Source organism: Staurois parvus, unplaced genomic scaffold (genome assembly GCF_062004578.1).
Source record: "Staurois parvus isolate SC_StPar_1 unplaced genomic scaffold, SC_StPar_1.0 ptg000011l, whole genome shotgun sequence".
NCBI classification, from domain to species: domain Eukaryota; kingdom Metazoa; phylum Chordata; class Amphibia; order Anura; family Ranidae; genus Staurois; species Staurois parvus.
Window position 1 is genome coordinate 3,458,657 of NW_028317807.1, and position 21,979 is coordinate 3,480,635.

The window sequence follows — 21,979 nt, forward strand, 5'->3', positions numbered from 1 at the left end:
TAAAAAGGTAGCACTATAGAGATAACGTGTCATATTGGAGAAAAAGAGAGGATAGATTGTACGACACCACCACAGAGGCTCAGATATCCCGAGGAAGTGGTATTGCAAACAGAGCTAACTGACCAGACCAACGCCATTTTCCAGAAGACGTATGGTCGATCAGGCACCATTTTTTTGTAGACCAGAAAAAACATAACAGTCCTGCACTTGAAGGGATCGTTCTGAATGCGATCCATGGATGGATTATGATTAACAATTGGGGTTAACAACAATAAGGACATTATGATGCAGCCCCTAAAAGATGAAAACTACAATACTAAAATAAATAAATGAAATAAATGACTGAACCCATAAATGCATTCAAGACCCTAAAACGCAGGTAATGTGCATAATGGGGACAAATGCCACGTGTTAGAACAATATAAATGGTAACAACTGGTGGTCAATTGTATTGGCCGCCATGACTAGAAATGGAATGTATCATAGCAACCAGCAGCGTTATATTCCACACGACTGTAATGAAAAACTGGTCATAACATATACAAAAATAAAAAGAGGGACAGATTGTAAGACACCACCAGAGGGGCCTACGTGCTGACATCACGCCGCCACGTCCACGTGATGGTCCATTTTTGTAAGTGCTTTTTATCCATTGATGATTTTATGCTCCATGTGGTTGCTATTTTTTTAATAAAACCTACTACACTACAGTATATGATACTGTCTCTAGGCTCGGTCTATGAGCTTGCCCTCTAGGAAGAATCCCTTTCCTTGGTTCACCATGGGTTGGAGATGGAGACTTGGCTACTCTACTTTTGATTGTTCATTTGGTGCATCACTGGCTTCTGGAGAGATCCCACCTTCAACCGAGTCACCGGCAGGAGGAACAAGCAGGAACACCCCTTGTCATTCTGCTCCGGGCTTGCTTGCTACTTCTTATTTCTGGTGAGTGCATTATGGTGGAGGTGCAGTGTGGAAGTCACAGAAGTCACTACATTTTGTTGATTTGATCACATCACTATTTTTGGGACTATTATGATATTTAGATGACTTATATATTTTCATTTGTTATATCGTGCATTTTGTTTCTTCATTGGAGTATTCACTATTCTCGATTTCTTTTTTATGATGTGTCCTTTCTCTTTGACTATCACATCGGTCATCATTGATTATAACACACATTTTTATTAGCACTGCACATTGATATTATAGTGTTTTGTTGGAAACATAGGGTTTGCCCCATTGTGCTAGCTGCTTTACTTTTTCCTTTGTCTTGCGCTCACCATTTATTCTTTGATTATATTTTAGTTGCACTGAAGAACACATTGAAAGTATGCAAAACTAAATATAGAAACAATTATTTTTCATTCCTATGAAAGCGTGCAAATTTAGTGGCAGCACACTCATCCCTTCTATTTTAGGCTCTGCCCCCCCAGTGTCAGACCAGATATGCCAATATTGGCTTTTTCAAGTTGTTTTTTTGTATGGACATTGCCATGCTCTTCACATGTCCCAGTGCATCAGCTACTGGAAAAGTTACTTAAGAACTGTATAGTGGGGAAAGGGTTGACATATGGCAATGCACTGTTCCTCAGTTCTGTGGAAAAAAATCCTGCTCATTACCCAGCCTGCACAGTGTTTACCAGCACCAGTGTTTACCATGTTAAATATCGTGACACTTATATAAGTGTCCTTCTTAGGTGTTTAGGTAAATTGTTCTAGTGCCAGGCTGATTTAACAGTGTGACTTTTATTTAACCCACACTTGACAACAACATAAAATGGATACAAAAGATAAAATAAAATACAGTTTCGTGTAGTAAAACAAAAATATGGATGTGGAAAAAATCCTGCTCATTGCCCAGCCTGCACAGTGTTTACCAACACCATTACTTTGTAACCACATTAATATCATGCATGCATTAAGCTAGAGATGGAGTCTGAATGTATGTGCTTTTTTCCTGCAGCAACTGAGGGAGCGAACACTGAGACGATTTTTTAAACCAATGTGCATTTATTCTTAAAAAAAAACTTCACACTTTATATTAATTTATATATATCAATATAGAGTCCGTGCTTTTTATCAGGGAGGAGTTGGGGGATTTTGTTGTTTTGTTTCATTCGGTGTTGAAAGTTCATTTACAGACAAAAGGCCCAGAGATGATCTCTTTAGACGTATTGCACGACTAAAAGCAGGCTTTCTTGAGCTTGAAGGTTTAGAGTCATCCTGACATCCCCCTTTGCTAGTGCTAGACTCAGATTGTGGGGTTAAAGTTTTTTCCTCATTACTGTCACTAGTAAATAGTCTAAGTTTTGTTTTAGCTTTTTCTGATTCTACATGACAGTCACTTGGTCTTTTTGAAACCGTGCTGTATGAAGACGCTGGACAGTCGTCTTGGAAGGTTGATTTTTTCACCCGAATACGAGTGTTTGTAGATGGCCCACAAAACCTGATAGGCTTTATACCAGTTTTGGATGTTATGGCAGAATCTTCTTTCTCTTCTGTAAAATTGATACATCGCCTGCAAGGCAATATATATTTGTCATGATTTTTATTTGCAACATTTAATATATGCACAGAACAAAAATGAGATGACAAAATGGAGGCTACTATTGCTGACATATCTTTAAAACTATATCACTTGAAGACCAAGCATTTTCTGGGACATTTTGTTTACAAGTTTAAAGCCCTATTTGTTCCTAGAAAATTACATATAACCCCAAACATTATATATATATATATATATATATATATATATATACATACATACATATATATGTTTAGCCAAGACCCTAGAGCAGTGATGGCGAACCTTTTTGAGCCCGAGTGCCCAAACTGCAACCCAAAACCAACTTATTTCTTTCAAAGTGCCAACACTGCAATGAAACCTGAATATCGAGCTTTTGGTTTAGAAAAAACAACTCGTACAGTAGTGCAAACTAATTAACAGTACAGGGATGACCAGAGACTGCGGACAGTACAGGGATGACCAGAGACTGCGGACAGTACAGGGATGACCAGAGACTGCGGACACAGTACAGGGGATGACCAGAGACTGCGGACACAGTCCAGGGGATGACCAGAGACTGCGGACACAGTCCAGGGGATGACCAGAGACTGCGGACACAGTCCAGGGGATGACCAGAGACTGCGGACACGGTCCAGGGATGACCAGAGACTGCGGACACGGTAGAGGAGATGACCAGAGACTGCGGACACGGTAGAGGAGATGACCAGAGACTGCGGACACGGTAGAGGAGATGACCAGAGACTGCGGACACGGTAGAGGAGATGACCAGAGACTGCGGACACGGTACAGGGATGACCAGAGACTGCGGACACAGTACAGGGATGACCAGAGACTGCGGACACAGTACAGGAGATGACCAGAGACTGCGGACACAGTACAGGAGATGACCAGAGACTGCGGACACAGAACAGGAGATGACCAGAGACTGCGGACACAGTACAGGAGATGACCAGAGACTGCGGACACAGTACAGATGACCAGAGACTGCGGACAGTACAGGGGATGACCAGAGACTGCGGACAGTACAGGGATGACCAGAGACTGCGGACACAGTACAGGGATGACCAGAGACTGCGGACAGTACAGGGATGACCAGAGACTGCGGACAGTACAGGAGATGACCAGAGACTGCGGAAAGCACAGGGATGACCAGAGACTGCGGACAGTACAGATGACTGCTGACCTTTGGGGAGGGAGGGGGAGCAGGTACCTGAATTTGACAGGTACCCGCTCTTACTTCCGCAGAGTTTTTTTTTTATCTTACCTGTTCCTTTATCCAGCCGCGCGCTGTCTTCCCGGCTTCTGTAGTGTGGGCGCTCGTTGGACAGCCGGATGCCCAGTGCGCATGCGCGAGAAGCGCTGCGCTTTGTGATTGGTCCGGCGGCTTCTGGGATCTGTCATGTGTCCCAGGTACCGCCTTACCATTCACAAAGAGCACTGCTTCTTGCGCATGTGCACTTGGGACCCGGCTGTCACGCACACTACAGAAGCCGGGAAGACAGCGCGCCGCTGGATAGAGGGACAGGTACGGTCCCACTGCAGAGCTGAGTGGCCGGCCCGGTATTCTGACACGGCGGCGGTGGAAATACCGGACCGGCCGCTCTATATTCGCTCCATAAGACGCACTGACATTTTCCCCCCTTTTTTTGGGGAAAAAAAGTGCGTCTTATGGAGCGAAAAATACGGTATTCTCCTGGCGTGTCCACAGATAAGGCTCGGCGTGCCGGCTGTGGCACGCGTGCCACGGGTTCGCCATCACTGCCCTAGAGAATGCAATGGCGATTGTTGCAATTTTTTATGTCACATGGCATTTGCACACCAGTTTTTCACATTTTTTTTTTTTTAAATACACTTTAGTGAATTACAAAAACCCAAAAAACACAATATATACCCTATTTTTTGTAAAATATGAAAGAGGATGTTACGGCGAGTAACTAGATACCTAAGACGTTACACTTTGAAATCTCACATGCTTTTGGAATGGCGACAAACTATGGTACTTAAAAAATTCTCCACAGGCGATGCTTTAAAAAGGTTTGCAGGTTATCTTTTTAGTTACAGAGGAGGTCTGGCGCTAGAATTATTGCTCTCACTCTAACATTTGCGGCGATACCTCATGTGTGCTGCGAACACCGTTTACATATCCGTGCTCGATTAACGTATGCATTCGCTTCTGCGCATAAGCACGGAGGGATAGTGGTGCTTTAAGGTTTTCTTAATTTTTAAAATGTCCCTTTTTTTTTTTTACCACTTTTATTCTTATTACAATCCCTGGCAAAAAGTATGGAATCACCACTCTTGGAAAATGTTCTTTCAATTGAAACTGTTTTCATTTAACATTCCAACCTTCTGGCTTTAAGAAAAAAATATGGAACCGCTCAATTGTGAAGAAAATATTATGGAATCATGAAAAAAAAATACACAGGTTGGAGCCTTGTCATGGACCATTTTCTTTCATTTCCACTATAGATTTTCAATCGGAATGAGGTCCGGACTATTTGCAGGCTATGCCATTGACATTATATGTTTTTCTTGAAGGAAAGTTTTCAAGGCTGTAGCCCTATGGCAAGTAGCATTATTATCCTGAAAAATTGTGTAATCATCACCAAACATCCTTTCAATTGATGGAATAAGTAAAGTGTCCAAAATCTCCATATAAACTTGTGCATTTATCAAAGATTTAATGACGGTCATCTCCCCCGTACCTTTACCTGACATTCAACCCCATATCATCAATGATTTGCATGTTTTCTTCAGGCAGTCGTCTTTATTCATTTCATTGGAACAGCACCAAACAAAAGTTCCAGCATCATCACCCTGCCCAATGCAGATTCCTGATTCATCACTGAATATCCCTTTCATCCAGTCATCCACAGTCCATGATTGCTTTTCTTTAGCCTATTGTAACCTTGTTTTTTTGTCTTTAGGCGTTTGATGGTTTTCGTTTGTCTTTTCTGTACGTAAATCCCATTTCCTTTAGGCGATGTCTTACAGTTCGGTCACAGACATTGACTCGTTTCTGCCTATTTGTTCCTCATTTTTTTTGTTGTGCATTTTCTGTTTTCAAGTCATATTGCTTTAAGTTTTCTACCTCGACATTTTATTCATTTCAGGTACTTATATAGCGTCATCAATTTACGCAGCACTTTACATATATATTGTATATTCCCATCAGTCCCTAACCTTCAAGGAGCGTACAATCTAAGGTCCCTAACTCACATTCATACATACACATACTAGGGTCAATTTAAACAGGAGCCAATTAACCTACCAGCATGTCGTTGGAGGGAAACCAGAGTATCCGGAGGAAACACATACAGACAAAAGAGAGAACATGCAAACTCCAGGCAAGTGGTGCCGTTTTTTGGGATTCGAACCAGCAACCCTAGTACTGCCAGGTGAAAGTGCAAACCATTAAGCCACTGTGCTTTGATGTGTTCCTTGGTCTACCAGTACGCTTTCCTTTTACAACCTTTCCATTTGATTTGTACAAATTTAGACACAGCTGACTGGGAACAACCAACATATTTTGCAACATTCCCTGATGATTTACCTCCTTGAAGAAGTTTTCTAATCCTCTCCTTTATTTCAACTGGCATCTCTCGTGTTGGAGCCATGATTCATGTCAATGTCAGAGCCTGGGATTGAACCTTGGCCTTCTGCGGTGAGAGGCAATGTTTCTTCTCACTGAGCCACCTGGAATGCTGGACAGCTCCCTTGACTATTCTTTGGATGATCCTGCCTTGGCCCTGTTTGTCTTGAACCTTGAACTCCTTGCTCCTCACATGAACTTCCTATAAAAGCCATGTCCATACACTTCCTCCTTGCCAGATTATTGTGCCTTCCCAGCCAATATCCCGCTTACTGTTCCTGCTGCTGTCTACATCTTTGTTACCGACCATTGGCTTGCTACTAACTAAGATTCTGCCTCATCCTATCTACTACCATTTGTGACCGAACCTTGGCTTGTGACTGACTCCGCTTCTGTTTGATCCACTTTTGGTTTCCAGCTTGCTCATTCCCTGGTGGGGTGATCCTGAGATCTGCGACCTGGTATTAGCACGCAGCCAAATCCATCTCCACCATTAGGAGCTCTGGGGAAAACCAGTTAATACTTAGACCCCACACCTCAGGTGAGCCTGCGTCATTCCCAGGGTGATCTGCTGGTGTACCAACCCTGCTGGTTTCAGGTAAGCCTTACACTGCTGTAGCAACTGGTCTCTGAACCTGACCTAGACCGTGACAGTCAATCAGCTTGGTGCAACAACTCACCAAGTTGTGCAAGCACTCTTTTTTTAACTGCAGACTAATTAGCAGATGTAATCTGATGCAGATGTTTAATTTAGAACTGCAAAGTACATGGTGATTCCATATTTTTTCCTCTGCTTGATCTGCAAAAACAGTTGCAATTGACTACAGGTTTCTTTCTTTTTTATTTTTTTAAGGGTTTCTTAAAGCAAGAAGATCGGAATGTTAAATGAAAATAGTGGTGATTCCATATTTTTTCCAGTATTTGTACAAGAAAAAACACCCCTTGTAATAGAAATATTCATGACAGGTCCTCTTTAAGGAGAGATCTGGGGTCTCCTTTACCTTTAAAATCAAAAGCTCAAAAGAAAAATTGTTTACATCCTCCGCCGATCGGAAGTGACATCATGACGTCACTCTGGTCCTCCATCATGATAGAGTCTCCCGTCGTCTCCATTTTCAGCTGGCCGCACCGTTGGATCGTTTCTTGAGAGCGCCAGTTTTAATGGCAAGCTAGAGAAACACTGGCACATGGCAGGAGGACGGGGACATCCGTTCCTGCCACTACGGAAACCGATCCAGTGGCTGAAGAGCCGCTAGGACCGCTTCCAACAGAAAGCCGCTCATCGGCTAAAAAAAAAATAATAATTCTTCAGCCATAGCCCTGGTAAACTACTTGCAAACCACAACGTTTATATACTGAACATATTGAGGTGTTCAAGTGGTTATAGTTTCTTGGTACTCATGCTAGCTCTATAAAACTTTTAGTCACTGAACCAGAACAAGTATGCAATCATTTCTGATATTACTTTGAACTGCATACTTGTTTTGGGTTAGTGACTCAGTTAGTACCGAAAAAAGATTAAAGTGGCATTAAACATGAGACCATAAATGTAATATATTGCAGTTTACCAATCCTTAGATGTGGTTGCTGCATTCATTTGTATTTTTTAGGCTTTTTTCCCCTGTATTTTCACCAGGTGATCTGGCCGGTTACACACCTCCTGCATTAGAGTGACCCCAGTGTGAATGAAGGAGCACAGGGGGCACATTTGGACAGCATCACTGTCTGTCCAAGAGGAAGGGAGTGTAAGATAGACTAGCAGTTTTGAATACAGTAACAAATTGAAGCCAAACTCCAGTTCACACTTTTTAACCCCTTCACGCCTAAGGGTAAAACAAATCTAAATGCCTAGGCAGAATTTTGCAACTTTGACATGTGTTAGCAAAACCGTGCATATCATCACAACTACTTTGTACATCCAGGTGAATTATACTGCGTTTTTTGCAGAACAAATTGGGCTTTCATTTGGTGGTAAATGGTAATGGATATCTCCTGATTTTTTTTTCTATTATCAAAAGAAAACTGGCCCAAAATAGTAAAAAAAAATATTTTGTTTTATTTAGCTGTGTGTTTCTTGTTACTATCATAACCTACTACCAAAGGACAACCCAAAATAAATTCACCAGCTCTTGAAGATCGCAGCGATACCATATATGTGTATGTTATTTGTTGTTTGTACCCGTAGTACCGCCCAGAAACAATAGCGCGCATTTTGTTTTTGTCTTTTTTTTTTTACCTAAAAACACACTGACACTGATACCAATTTTTTTTTTAAATCCTGACCTTTGACCCTGACCCACACAATAACCCTGGCACTGAACTAGATCAAACCTTGATCTAGGTATTTTTTATTTTTTTTCAAATAATTTTATTTTTTATTTTTATTATAAACTATTTTTTTTCTCTCTATGCCAGGAGTTCAAGAGATACAATGTATCTCTCTTCTCCATTCATAGACAGAGAGAAAAAAACAAGGGGGCTGGGCTGCAGTGACTGATCACTGTGATCGCCAATCAGAGGCTATCACAGCGATCATGTGACCTGGAATCGGGAGTCTCGGGTCCCGATCGCTAGAACGGGACCCAGGGCTCTCAGTGACACCGCGGTCTTTGTGCTGGGAGCGCGCAAAAAACACTTGATGCGGCAAAGACACGTGTTAACACTATACGCATTTATCGTGTGAGCATTAATTTATCTCAATGGCCAGAATAAAATAGTATTCTGGCCAATGAAACAAATTAACTCCCAAGCACTTGACGTGGGTAAATGAAGCTAAAAGCGGTACATGAATTTTCCAGCATCCAGCGTTTTCCTGCTACCAAGAGAAAGGCGTCCAGGGAGCGTCCATTGTGCATGAACCCTAACTAATACCTCTGCAAGAGGGCTTGTTCTTTTGAAGTACAACAACTTACTGGGCAGATCACGAGATGAAAATAGAAGACAGCCTAAAAAGAAATCTAATGCAGCCATCACATCTAAGAATTGGTAAGCTTCAATATAATAAATGTTTGCTTTTGGGTTTAATACATCTACCAGTCTATGGGAAATCTTACACAACATAACACAGTGAAATCTAGGTGACACTGGAACATCTTATGGGCTGGTCTTGATATGCTGGTCCCCAAACGTAAGCTATTAAATGGCAACAAAATGCGACATTCTTTACCTAGTCCTCACTGGTGTTATATAGCCTGGATCACCTTGTATTGATCGTTCTTCTAGGGTCCAGCACTCAATTAGTTCTTGAGGTACCCTCCAGTAGCTGAATCCTGCAAAAAATCTACACGTGTTACATCAGAGCAGAACATACAAAAGAGCAAGGTACAAAGTAATGGGCAATGTGAAGGTTCCAGCCATTGAATCCTTTTCCAGCATGTTTTACCTCTTCCTTCCCAGGTTTCAAAAGCATCCATCATGGTTTTCAGCTCAGATACACTGTAGTAGCTCAAAATGTACTGAATATTACCACCAGCTTCCCTGTCAGAGAGAAGAAAGAACAGTCTAAAGCTTAATGCGATCTGTCTTACGTATTTACACACTGCTTTATCACATTTGACACTTTCAGAAGTGTCAGATGTCTGTGTCCCCTGATGTGTGGTTTGGCATGTAGTGACATATGGACCAGAAAAACAAACCACAGAGTACAAGGCGTGTACAGGCATTCCATACTAGTCTGAATTCAAAACACAAAGTGTGGTTTTTCTCTGATCCCTATGCTATCTGTACGAGTCACTGAAGACCCTAAGTGGACACAACAACCTTGAAGGAGCCAGACTGTCACCTCCAGCACACAGCAGGTGACTCATAGCCTCAGCTCTGTATGTTTTTCTATGTCAGTGTGTAGAGGGCAGGGGGGGGGGCGGTTGTCCCTTCATTCTACTCAGTTTTCATAGTGTTCTTTTCTCTAGCTCTGCAAAATCCTTTGATCTGTGTTGTTTTAGAAGACTCTACAGGTGAAATGGCCACAGACAAACAGGTACAACTTATGTAGGATGCTTTTTTCTTAGGTCTGTGTATCACCTGAGGCCAGACACTTCACTGGGTATATGTAGGGGTTTAAAATGTATGGTTTATGTCTGAAGATTAGTGAAAGCAGAGACCCAGGACAATAAAAATGGTTAGTTTTTTTTACTAACAATTTTAGTGCAACTGTTTATCAAACGCAAACAAAAATGCAGTAAAGTCTATATTAGTGCACCCTAAAACAATTTAACCATTTTTTGGTAAAATATGTTTGGGTCTCCCTGGCGCCCGATTGTCTGATTCATGTCTCTATCCCCTTGGGGGTGAGCACACTAGCTCTGTCCTTGGAGCTTCCACCCACATATCATGTCTATCCACACCGTCCCCCCTTAGTTTCCTCCCCCTCTGGTTTCCAGCTTGCTCATTCCCTCTTTTTTTTTTTTTATCTCATCTCCCTTTTTTTTTCTACACTCCTTTTCTTCCCTCTCTTTGGCTCTCCAGCTCCTCACCATTTCTTATCCCCTCCCGACTCCTTCCTCATTGTGCCCTGTACTCGCCATTTCTGTCTTTCCTGTTTTCCACATCTTCTCTACTTCATTTTTCCTTTTTCCTCCTACATATACGCTTATTCCTCTGCCCATAGGCAACCTAATCCCACACCCAGACTACACCTGCACATGTGCCTTTCCCAATCCACGGAGTTATTTTCCTACACGTTGGCTACCTCTGAGTGGTACCTTTGTTGCTCCTCATGGATAGCACCGAGCTCTCTATACCTTCGCAACCCCTTCCCTTCACCAGAAGCCCAGCACCTTTAGCCCTATCCCCTTCCCCCCTACTCTGCTACTCTATGATAAAAGATATATGGGGGAGCAAACAAATGACCCTGCCCGTTTGGTGGAATTTTGTACGCTGTGTAGTGGTTATGATTAGTGTTTGCCTTTCTTTTTGCTGTGAACACGTGTTCTTTCTCCTAGTTGAACTTCATTATTGTTACAGGAGACACGAGATGGCTTGATCATTTTGTTCACCTGAGTATTTCTTATTGTTTGTCATATGCTATTTGTTTTTCACCGCGTTTCTCTTTGGCACATTGTATTTCCTTGTACAATTTGTATGCTTTGAATTTTTTCTCAATAAACTTTGTGGCATAAATGTTTGGGTCAAATAAATAGATACCTAACATTTCAAGCCCCAAAGCCCAAGATAAGCCGACAAACTTTGGTATCCAAAGGGTTGTCCATAGACAAAACTTTAACCACTAGCCTACAGGGCACTTATACCCCCTTCCTGCCCAGGCCAATTTCCAGCTTTCAGCGCTGTCACACTTTGAATGACAATTGCGCAGTCATGCAACACTGTACCCATATGAAATTTTTATCAATTTTTTTGTGATAGAGCTTTATTTTGGTGGTATTTAATCACCTCTGGGTTTTTTTATTTTTTCTTAAACATACCAAAACCCACTGAAAATTTTGAAAAAAAATGTTTTCTTAGTTTTTGGTATAAAATTTTGTAAATAAGTGATTTTGCTCCTTCACTGATGTGCGCTAATGAGGCTGTAGTGATGGGCAATGATAGGCTGCACTGATGGACACAGAGGTGGCACTGATGGGCATTGATGAGGAGCCACTATTAGGTGGCACTGATGGGCATTGACAGGCATCACTGATGGGCACTGAAAGGCAGCACTCATATATATATATATATATATATATATATATATATAGATAGCACTGACTGGCACTGATAGGCGGCACTGACGGGCACTGATAGGCGGCACTGATGCACACTGATAGGTGGCACTGAAAGGCAGCTCAGATGGGCACTGATATGTGGCATTGATGTGCACTGGTAGGCGGCATGGATCATCACTTAGAGCTGCCACTGATGGACACTGACAGGTGGCACTGCTGGGGCTACACAGATCATCAGGGTGCTCTGATGATCAGTGTACATGTCCCCTCCGTGGAATGCCGATTACCAGCTCTCCTTTCCTCACGAGTTGTCAGCGTGACAGCTCGTGAGGAGAGAAATGCCGATAACCGGCATTTCCCTGTTTACATGTGATCAGCTGTGATTGGACACAGCTGATCACATGACCGAGCCGAAATCTTCGGCTCTTTCCGTTGATCTCATTCTAACCGTGCATGCGTGGCTCCGGGAGCGCGCAGTGCGGTGATCAGTGGTGCGCTGTGTCCCTCGGACACTGATTCACTGATCTCCCACTCCCCCCCCCTCTACCAGACAAGAGCTGCCATGGCCATTTTGATCCTGTAGGAGGACAGGTGAATCTGGGATACAGGTCAGGGGAAGTTGGGTCCAAGATGTTTGGAAGTAATCAGGCAGCTTAACAACCACCCATGTCAATTCCAACAGAAAGACAACAGTCAACTTGACAACCAGGAATATATTTTAAAGCCCATTCTACTACGGATGGAAGCCTTGTGTGAGTGGCAGTGAAAGGGTTAAGAATTATTTGTCAAGTCTTCTGGATAGACATGGGAATCGCACAAACTTCTGTAAATTGTTTCATTGCTGAAGATATTTCACCTCACTTCCTATCCATTGTTACAACAGGGCAAGACATTGGAAGAGCTGGAAGGTTGTTACTGGAACAGAAAGACAGACAGTTATAACCTGACAGAACTTCAAACACTCCCATTTCACTGAATAAAAAAGGTTTATTGTCTATGTCCTGCTGGAGAGATTACCCTCCTCTTTCAGTCTGGGCAGACCATAGGCTGCAAATAAAAACCTGTCAGAAGAAAAAAAAAAAAGATTTGTCTAGAGCAGGGTTCAATAATTCTGCTTATCTGACATCCACTCTGCATTCTGTAATCTGTGTATATATTTAAATTTGTAAATAAATATAGGCTCCAAATAAAAGCAGCCATACCTTATTACTAAAGGCATAAGATAGAAACTTCTGCTGTCGCATAGTGTTACCTTTTGTACATATGTTTATGATTGATTCGGTTTCCCAGTTGTTTCCGTAGAGCTGAATCCCCATCTTCTCTAGTTGCATAGATGCCAATGATCCGACTCTCACAGCTGGAGCCACACGTGTGTAAGTAATGTAACACCCACACTGTAGGCTTTGTGCATAGAAGACCATAAGAATCACAGAAGTCAAACAAGACCTGAAAGAAGCATTGATAGGAAGAAAGTAAAACAAAAGTTCACCATTGTTATACCTTTGTCCTCCCTGTAACATAGTTGTAATTTCCATTTCCAACTTTGTACATTTCCCTTTGCTGTGCACTTCAAGTTTCCCTCCAATATTTCCTGGTGCAGCAAATATTATTGTACACACAGAAGCTACTCTGTATAAAAGCTGGCATGATCATACCCGTTAACTGCAACTGCTGATCAAGCAGAGTGAGGCTGACAGCAGCTACAAAAAAGGCAGCAATCAATGTACAGAAGTCTGAAAAAAATATTTCCTGGATCATCCTCCAGGATGGTTGACCCCTTACTTGGATGGCTGTGCTCCGTAAAGTTGGCAAAGGTCGTTCTGTGCAGCAGGTCTCATCTGGTCCCAGTCAACAGTAATTCCTTGAGGGCCCAGGATTGGGCTGGACCAAGCTACTCCTGGTGTCATAACTCCACTGTGCTGCAGGATTCCTGGAAAAGGAGCTGTCAGGTATTCTAAAATCATCCACCAGGATGGTTGACTGGAGGATGATACAGGAAAAACCTGAGTTATCACCTAATAACTCCTTTTCCAGGAATCCTCCAGGATGGTGGAGGCGACACCAAGAGTGACCTAGTCATGTCCAAGGAAGCACTAATGCCCGGTTGCCTGATGGAACCTGCCCCACAGAACAACCTCTGGCCACTTTTTGGAGCATGTGAGAACCCAGCATTCCAAGTACGGGGTTAACTGTTCTGCAGGAGTTCTGGAAAAAGAGTTAAGTAATAACCCAGATTTTTAAGGGCTCGTTCACACCAAGGGGCCATTCTAAATGCACAGCTGTTGCTGTGTGCTCATAGACACGTAACTTAATTGAAATGCTACAAGTAACATTTCAATACAGTACACCACAGTGGCATGGGGAGGAGGTGGTTCATGTTAAAACCTGCTGCGTTGAACAAAATGTAGTCAATGCAGTACTTTTGTTCAGTGCACACCAAAACACTGTCAGTGTAGCCTCAAAACATCTGGAATGAGCCCTAAGGGCCCATTCACACTATGTGCAGCTACCTGCATTTTTTCCTCATGGATAAACGTAAGTAAACAATAGTTTTCAGTGTGTCATATTCGCATTAGAACGTAGTGTTTCACTGCATTCCAGAGATGTGTGATATTATGTAACAAGTTTGCATAATATTGTACCTCCCTGGATGGCTCTGCATGTCATGACACTGCTGTGTGAACAGGCCCAGGTGCACCGAGCCCACATAACAGAATATGGTAGATATGGATTCACAAGGTATTGCTTAACAAAAATAAGACATTTAAAACTTTACTCCATGTACATGAAAATGACAAAATAGACAACCATTTAATCCAGTTAAGAATCAATTCCAGTCACTAGAATTAAGCCTGAAAAAAAAAAAAACCCAATACACTGACAGGTAGGATTTTTATGACAAAAGAGATCCTATTGGTCTTATGTTGTAAACCCTTCTCCCTGCCTGTTAGCATTTTTTTACTCTAAACTGCACATGCACAGCTCAGTGTACATTTATTATTATTATTTTACAGGATTTTTATGGCACTACTCTGTCTTGTGATGATGTGACTTCAATGCACATCCGCAGAAGTAACATTATTGAAGCACGGCCAGCCAAGCGGCTGAAAAGCCTGTACCTGGAAGTAATATGGCAGCACCTGTGACCAATGGGGGTGTAGAGAGGGCAGTACTGGAGGAGATCACTTGCCATGTAAATCTGTCATAATGTACTAATACACTGTTCATACTAGCACATTATGGCTAAAAGCTCCTGGGGCTCAATATAAAAAATGTCAGAGGTAAAGCAGGAAAGGAACAGGGCTTCTTCTAGTATTACTATTTTGTACCTGTTAGAGAGATTTCCACTCACTTCACTAGGACAGGGGGTAAAATCTCCCCAGTAGTAATGTAGAGGAAAAAAAGCCTGACAGATAATCCAACTCTTTCCCACATTACTTAAAAATGTGCTTCTATTGCTGGGTAAGTCTCTATTGGAGATTTTTGATTACTTCCTGGCTTAGTGACTACCATAACTGGGGCAGGAAGAGAAGAAATTCATCTTCAAATAGGGTAAAGAAAGGACTGTGAGTTTGACAGATGTTTAAACTCTGCCTTTCTTTGTCCAAAGAAGCCGGCTCTACAGCTGGCCATAGATAGCTTTGAAAATAAAGTCTTAGTAAAAGTTTTACGAAGATTTGTACAATAACTCTCAGAACATATGAATGTCATTCAAAAGATTTAGCTTGCTTAGAACATTCGATTTTGAAAAAACTGACTTTACCAAATGAAAACCACATATACTATTATAAATTAATATTTTTAAGAAAAAATTTCCATCCTGCTCCTTTGAATTTTCTCCTTACTGCAGTCAAAAACAAACATCAATTTGAACCAGTAATGATTAGAAAAACAAACTAACTTTCTTAGAACATTCTAACATATTTAATTAACAATGTAATGCAGTATTAAAGGTAAACAGTGTCAGAAAAAAAGCCTAACAGAGGTTCAAAACCATCCCCACCCTACCTAAAACCTATTTGTAGTTGGAGTTCCATTATACAGTGCCTTTAAAAAGTATTCATACCCCTTGAAATTTTCCACATTTTGCCATGTTACAACCAAAAACAAATTTATTTTATTGAGATTTTATGTGATAGACCAACACAAAGTGGCACATAATTGTGAAGTGGAAGGAAAATGATAAATGGTTTTCAACATTTCTTACAAATAAATATCTGAAAAGTGTGGCGCGCATTTGTATTCCCCCAAGTCAGTACTTTGTAGAACCACTTTTCGCTGCAATTACAGCTGCAAATCTTTTTGGGGATGTCTCTACCAGCTTTGCACATCTAGAGTGACATTTATGGCCATTCTTCTTTCCAAAATAGCTCAAGCTCTGTCAGATTTGATGGAGAGCGTCTGTGACCAGCAATTTTCAAGTTTTGCCACAGATTCTCAATTGGATTTAGGTCTGGACTTTAACTGGGCAATTCTAACACATGAATATGCTTTGCAGACTCTAAATTGTATCTTTTGCAGACTCTAACAGGTTTTTTTCTAAGATTGCCCTGTATTTGGCTCCATCCATCTTCCCATCAACTCTGACCAGCTTCCCTGTCCCTCCTGAAGAAAAGCATCCCCCCATGATGATGCTGCCACCATGTTTCACGGTGGGGATGGTGTGTTCAGGGTGATGTGCAGTGTTAGTTTTTTGCCACACACAGCGTTTTGCTTTTAAGCCGGTTAAGTTTTGGCCTCATCTGACCAGAGCACCTTCTTCCACATTTGCTGTGTCCCCCACATGGCTTTTTGCAAACTGCAAACGGGACTCCTTATGGCTTTCTTCCAACAATGGCTTTCTTCTTGCCACTTTTCCATAAAGGCCAGATTTGTGGAGTGGACGACTAATAGTTATCCTGTGGACAGATTCTCCCACCTGAGCTGTGGATCTCTGCAGCTCCTCCAGAGCCTCTTGCCTGCTTCTGATTAATGCTCTATGTGCCCAGCCTTTCAGTTTCGATGGACGGTCATGTATTGGTAGGTTTGCAGTTGTGCCATACTCTTTCCATTTTCGGACGATGGATTGAACAGTGTTCCGTGAGATGTTCACAGCTTGGGATTTTTTTTTTTTTATTTATAACCCAACCCTGCTTTAAACCTCTGCACAACTTTATCCCTGACCTGTCTGGTGTGTTCCTTGGCCTTCATTATGCGATTTGTTCACTAATGTTCTCTAACAAATCTCTGAGGGCTTCACAGAACAGTTGTATTTATACTGAGATTAAATTACACACAGGTGGACTCTATTTACTAATTAGGTGACTTCTGAAGGCAAGTGGTTCCGGCAGATTTTAGTTAGGGGTATCAGAGTAAAGAGTAAAGGGAGCTGAATACAAAATGCATGCCACCCTTTTCAGATATTTGTAAAAAAAATTTGAAAACCATTCATCATTTTCCTTCCAGAATTATGTGCCACTTTGTGTTGGTCTATCACATAAAATTCCAATAAAATATATTTATGTTTTTGGTTGTAACATGACAAAATGTGGAACATTTCAAGGGGTATGAATACTGTAGAATATACAGCTGAATGTTTTACCATTTTAGCAGATGAACCAACAGAAATGAAAGGATGGCATCACACACCTTTTTAAGCTCTAAATTTGAGTTACAAGAATGAGTCTCCATTTCATTGGCCAAATGTTCAGTGAGACTGTAAGGGAATGGAATTCCAAAGTAATCTGCTTCCTCTTGCAGAGCAATTCTCATTTGTTCATCACTGGGGATTCGTATTTCTCCATGTAAGTAGTCTAGGATGTATCCAAACAGTTCACCATTTCTATTAATAAGGCAAAAACCTGCAGTTAAAGCGGAAAACAATTTATCTTTGATGAAAAAAAATACTTCTACAGTAAAAAAAGCAGATATTATTTATATAATTCAAACATCCCTAAAATACATCATATAAAATAGTATAACTAAAGCCAAAACTTTTTTTTTTTAGTTTTGGACAGAGTGAAGATGGATTAGAACACCCGCCTTGTTTTTATTGATATCTGCGTCCCCATTAGGGAGATTCACCCTCTTTGTTGGTCCATGTTTAATCCATATGTTCGCAAAAAAACAAAACTCCAGACACTCTGTATCAGATAAAATAAGTGTAAGACTCGACGTTGGGAGTGGAACAGTCATCACAAATGCCAATCTGTCAATCTGCCCATCTATGTACTGGAGATCTGGAGATGCCTGTAGGCCACTCAGGGGTGCTGACAGATGTGTATTATTGCATACTGCTAAACACCATCAGATCAGCATATATGACCACTGGAACCACTTCCTTTTTTGCTCGATCTCTGTTCAACATTCCAATTGGCTCCTTCAAGGCAGTGCCTCCTAGTGCGTGAATACAGCCACTGCTCCCAATATGACATGGGTGAGGGTGCGTGTCCCCAAACTCACACTGTCTACATTTAGGCCCATGCACCAGCACCAATGTCAGACTGGGAGCAGCGGCTGTGTCTATGCAACTGCTACAAACGATTTGTGACCAGCACACCAAAGATCTACGAAGAGTTCAATGCTATATTTGACAATCACATCCAACACAGCAATGTTTTGGGGCCATGCAAGACCCCTTTGTCAGGCATGTGACCAAACGGTGAAGAGGTTCAAGTAGAAACTGCTGAACTTTTCACCCTATGTAACCTGACAGATCACTCCTTGAAATAGAAGATGATCCGGAGCTTGCAAAAGAGAAAATCTTTCTTGTGGATTCTAAGATTTTTTATTTTTTTTTAAACAAACCACAGAGGGGAAAAGTTCTGAAATTCCGGCTTGTAACTGCACCCACTCATCCATGATCTCAGCTTACCAAACATCCGTGAAGGCCTGCAAACTTCCCCTCACCCCAAATGGGTGGGGACACCCCTTCATTGTGAAAAGGACTTGTCCTCTGGCTTAGAGAACTTTTGATCTATGATTTCTTGCTGAACTGGAACCACTACAGTGTGTACTACTAACGTGAATCCAAAGCACCAAGCTCTCTTCTCTCTCTGCATGTCTCACTCCTAATAGATAAAGTTGACATCTCAGCCTCCCAGGAGCCAGCCCACCCCCCACTCAGTAGATTTCTCATACCCTCAGCTCTATGTTTCTCTGAGCTTGTGAAAAGAGAGTATCTCTTTCCTCCAATCATCTCTCAGATTACACTGATCTCTGTGCTCTAGGGTTGCAGTGTGTGTAAGTTCAGATCCCTGCCACTTGCCTTCTGCTGCTAAGAAAATTCTATTATCTGTGTGTTGTAGAAGGCTGTACAGGACAGATGACTGCAGATAAACAAGTACAACTTAGGAGAATTTGTTTCACCTCTGTGTATCACCTGAGGCTAGTCACTTCACTGGGTATATGGTAGGGTTTACAAATGAGAATGTACAGGAAATGATTGAGGATTTTGTGGCAGACACCACAACCCAAACCCTGTAACTTTGGAAAAAGGTTTCAGGAAGCAGTAACTTCAAACCAGTCTGTAAAATATCCATGATAAAGCTCACAAAGGTCTGAGGTAAACTCTGATATTAGGGTTCTTCAGGGAGCAGATTCCACAGATAAAGTTTCTTCTGTATCCTCTTGTACTGAAACATTCTTCTCTTCCTCTATCTCGAGGGGGGGGGGGGGGGGAGGGTTAGGAAGAACACTTCCACTTAAGACCAAGACGGTCCAAGCCAGCAAGTATTCCAGAAAGCTGCGGCTGTAAACCAGCAATAGCGGATAAGAATTCCTCAATTATCACAAAGGTACTGGAGGAAGGTGCCCCAGAAGGAAAATGGAGCAGCAAGGAACACATTGACCCCTAGGGAATACATTGCACAAGAGCTGTGCCCAGGTTCCTTCCTACCTGAAGAAGGTATTTGGGACCCCTCAGCCCTTACATTCCCTCCTCTCTGTCATCTACACAACAGTCTGAGTCAGCAAAGAGGGCACTGTGCCAATAAGCACAAGTGCACTAGTTAGCTCAGGAAATTTCCTACTAAACCTGTCAGTGCCTCCCAAGGAAGAGTTGTGTGGCCTAATACTTTCTGTAACTTGTAGTCCCACAAGACAACCATCTCTGCTGCAACCTATAGTCCCACTAAAGGAAAGTGTCCTGCTGCAAACAGTATTCCCATGAAAGCTCGCACTACTGTGTTCACATGGGGATCCAAGATGGCCATCCTCGCCAGAGCACTCCATCCCTACTCCTGACATCACTGGGCACGCACGCAGGCTAGTCTGGTCCGAGTGAAAAAAACTCCTTGCCCCCTACATTTGGTGCTCAGACCCTCCTGGGCTGCCCTTAAACTCTGCTACTACTATGCAGAGTTTGGGGTGGCCTGGGAGGCCATACAGGTAGCAGGAACACTTTCTGAGTCTAAGGGCTTCCAGAACTGACCCTGGTCATCTGTAGTCAGTGGGCATATATAGGATGGGGACAGCTGATCATAGATTCCCATGTCACTGGTCCCTCATGAATGAGGATACTTGTGCATTCTTATTCATGAGAAAATAAGAAATAAAAATAAATGCATACCTTACACAGGAGGGCTGGGAGAAGCTCCGGTCCACATTTACAGCTGTGCAAGGCTTTGAATCAAGACTGGCTGCAGGAGAAGAGAAAACTGTGCAGAGAAAACTGTCTTAAGCAGGCTGAAGACAGAGAGGAGAAAGCCATGCAGGCAATTACATCCTGCCTGCTGTGCAGAGAGCTTCTGCTTGGGAAATACAAAGCCACAGACTGGGTACCATCATGTACAAACACTCAAAGGACCTGTCCAGGAGTTGGATGACAAGAAGGAAATGGATCCTTGCTGGCTGTGCCCTGGAGACTTTATTCAGAGAGAATTATGAAAAAAGGGCTGGAGAGCGCTCTCTCCTCACTTGATGAAGTCATATAATTGATGACAATATGCGTAGGGTTAGCCAAGTGATGTCACAACAATGAAGTAGTATTCACAGTGCCAGAGCGGATCTCTGCAAATAGAGTGGGCTGTATTGATTGTTTCCCTGTATTGCACTGACTCATGTAAGCATTATTTTATTTTAAAGTGATACTAAAGGTTCACGTTTTTTGTTTTAAACATAACAAACACGTAATACATACCTGCTCTGCGCAATGGTTTTGCACAGAACAGGCCTTATTTTCCTCTTCTTGAGTCCTCCGCCGGCACTCCTGGCTTCCCCTGCTCAGTGCTCCCAGAGCAAGCTTCTCATTCCAGGGGCACTCATAACTGTTCGCTCCTGAGCCGCTTCTGTGTCTCAAAGACACACAGAGCATGGCTTGGCTCCGCCCCCCACTGACTGACTCACAGCAGTGGGAGCCAATGGCTACCGCTGCTGTGTCTCAGCCAATGAAGAGGGAGAGACCCTGTAGAGCTGCTGCTCTCATGCACACTGCAAGATCAAGATCAGGCTCAGGTAAGTACTAGGGGTAGCTGAGGGGGGACCTGCACACTGAACGTTTTTACCTTCATGCATAGCCTTTAGAACTACTTTAATAAAAACTGTAATTAGAGGATTACAGGGGTAGAGCCAGACAATTTTTTGGGGGAGGTGCTATGTAGGTGCTGAATGGATAAGTGGGGATGCTAACATGGCACGTGTAGTGCACTGACTGCTATGCTCTTGTGGGCATGGTCAAAAAATGGTTGTGGCCAAAAAGTGGGTGCTTTTTTTCATGGTCTATTCCATTGTATAGACAAAATAAGGACTTGGGTCACACCAAAGAGATTTCTGGAGTAAAATAAGCCCAAATGGGACCAGCAATGACCCCCCCCCCCCCCCCCCCAGCAAGTGTCATGGTCAGCAATAACCCCAGAAAGTGTAAAGGCCAGAACGACATAATAATTAACTCCCATCATGGAACAAAAATAAACACCCATCCTGGCACAATAATTAGCCTCAAGAACAGAACAACAATTAACCAACAGCATGGCAAAATAACCACTTGCCACCTCACCACGGTAAATTTACTGGGGCAGGGCGGCATGTACAGGCTCAGTCACATATTGTATATATACGTAATTGTACTTGATCTGGTATAGGAGCGCTCAGTGTGCTTCCTGGGGTGTGAGCACAGAGGATGGCGATTGCCAGTAACGGGGTATCATGTGGTCGTAGCGATCACATAGTTACATAGTTAGTCTGGTTGAAAAAAGACACAAGTCCATCTAATTCAACCAA

At 42.4% G+C, this 21,979-nt stretch overlaps 1 protein-coding gene across 2 annotated transcripts in view; it reads right to left on the reverse strand.

Moving 5' to 3' along the window:
- Positions 1-1,993: 1,993 nt before the first annotated feature.
- KCTD18 (potassium channel tetramerization domain containing 18) overlaps positions 1,994-21,979 on the reverse strand; it is a 43,233-nt gene continuing 23,247 nt past the window's right edge. For both annotated transcript variants that reach the window (XM_089670192.1, XM_089670182.1), the window contains exons 3-7: positions 17,411-17,622; positions 13,035-13,228; positions 9,505-9,599; positions 9,289-9,391; positions 1,994-2,521 (exon numbers count right to left, since the gene is read on the reverse strand). In XM_089670192.1, coding sequence (XP_089526318.1) covers positions 2,083-2,521; positions 9,289-9,391; positions 9,505-9,599; positions 13,035-13,228; positions 17,411-17,622 — 1,043 coding nt within the window. In that variant the 3' untranslated portion in view covers positions 1,994-2,082. The remainder of the gene's footprint in view (positions 2,522-9,288; positions 9,392-9,504; positions 9,600-13,034; positions 13,229-17,410; positions 17,623-21,979) is intronic.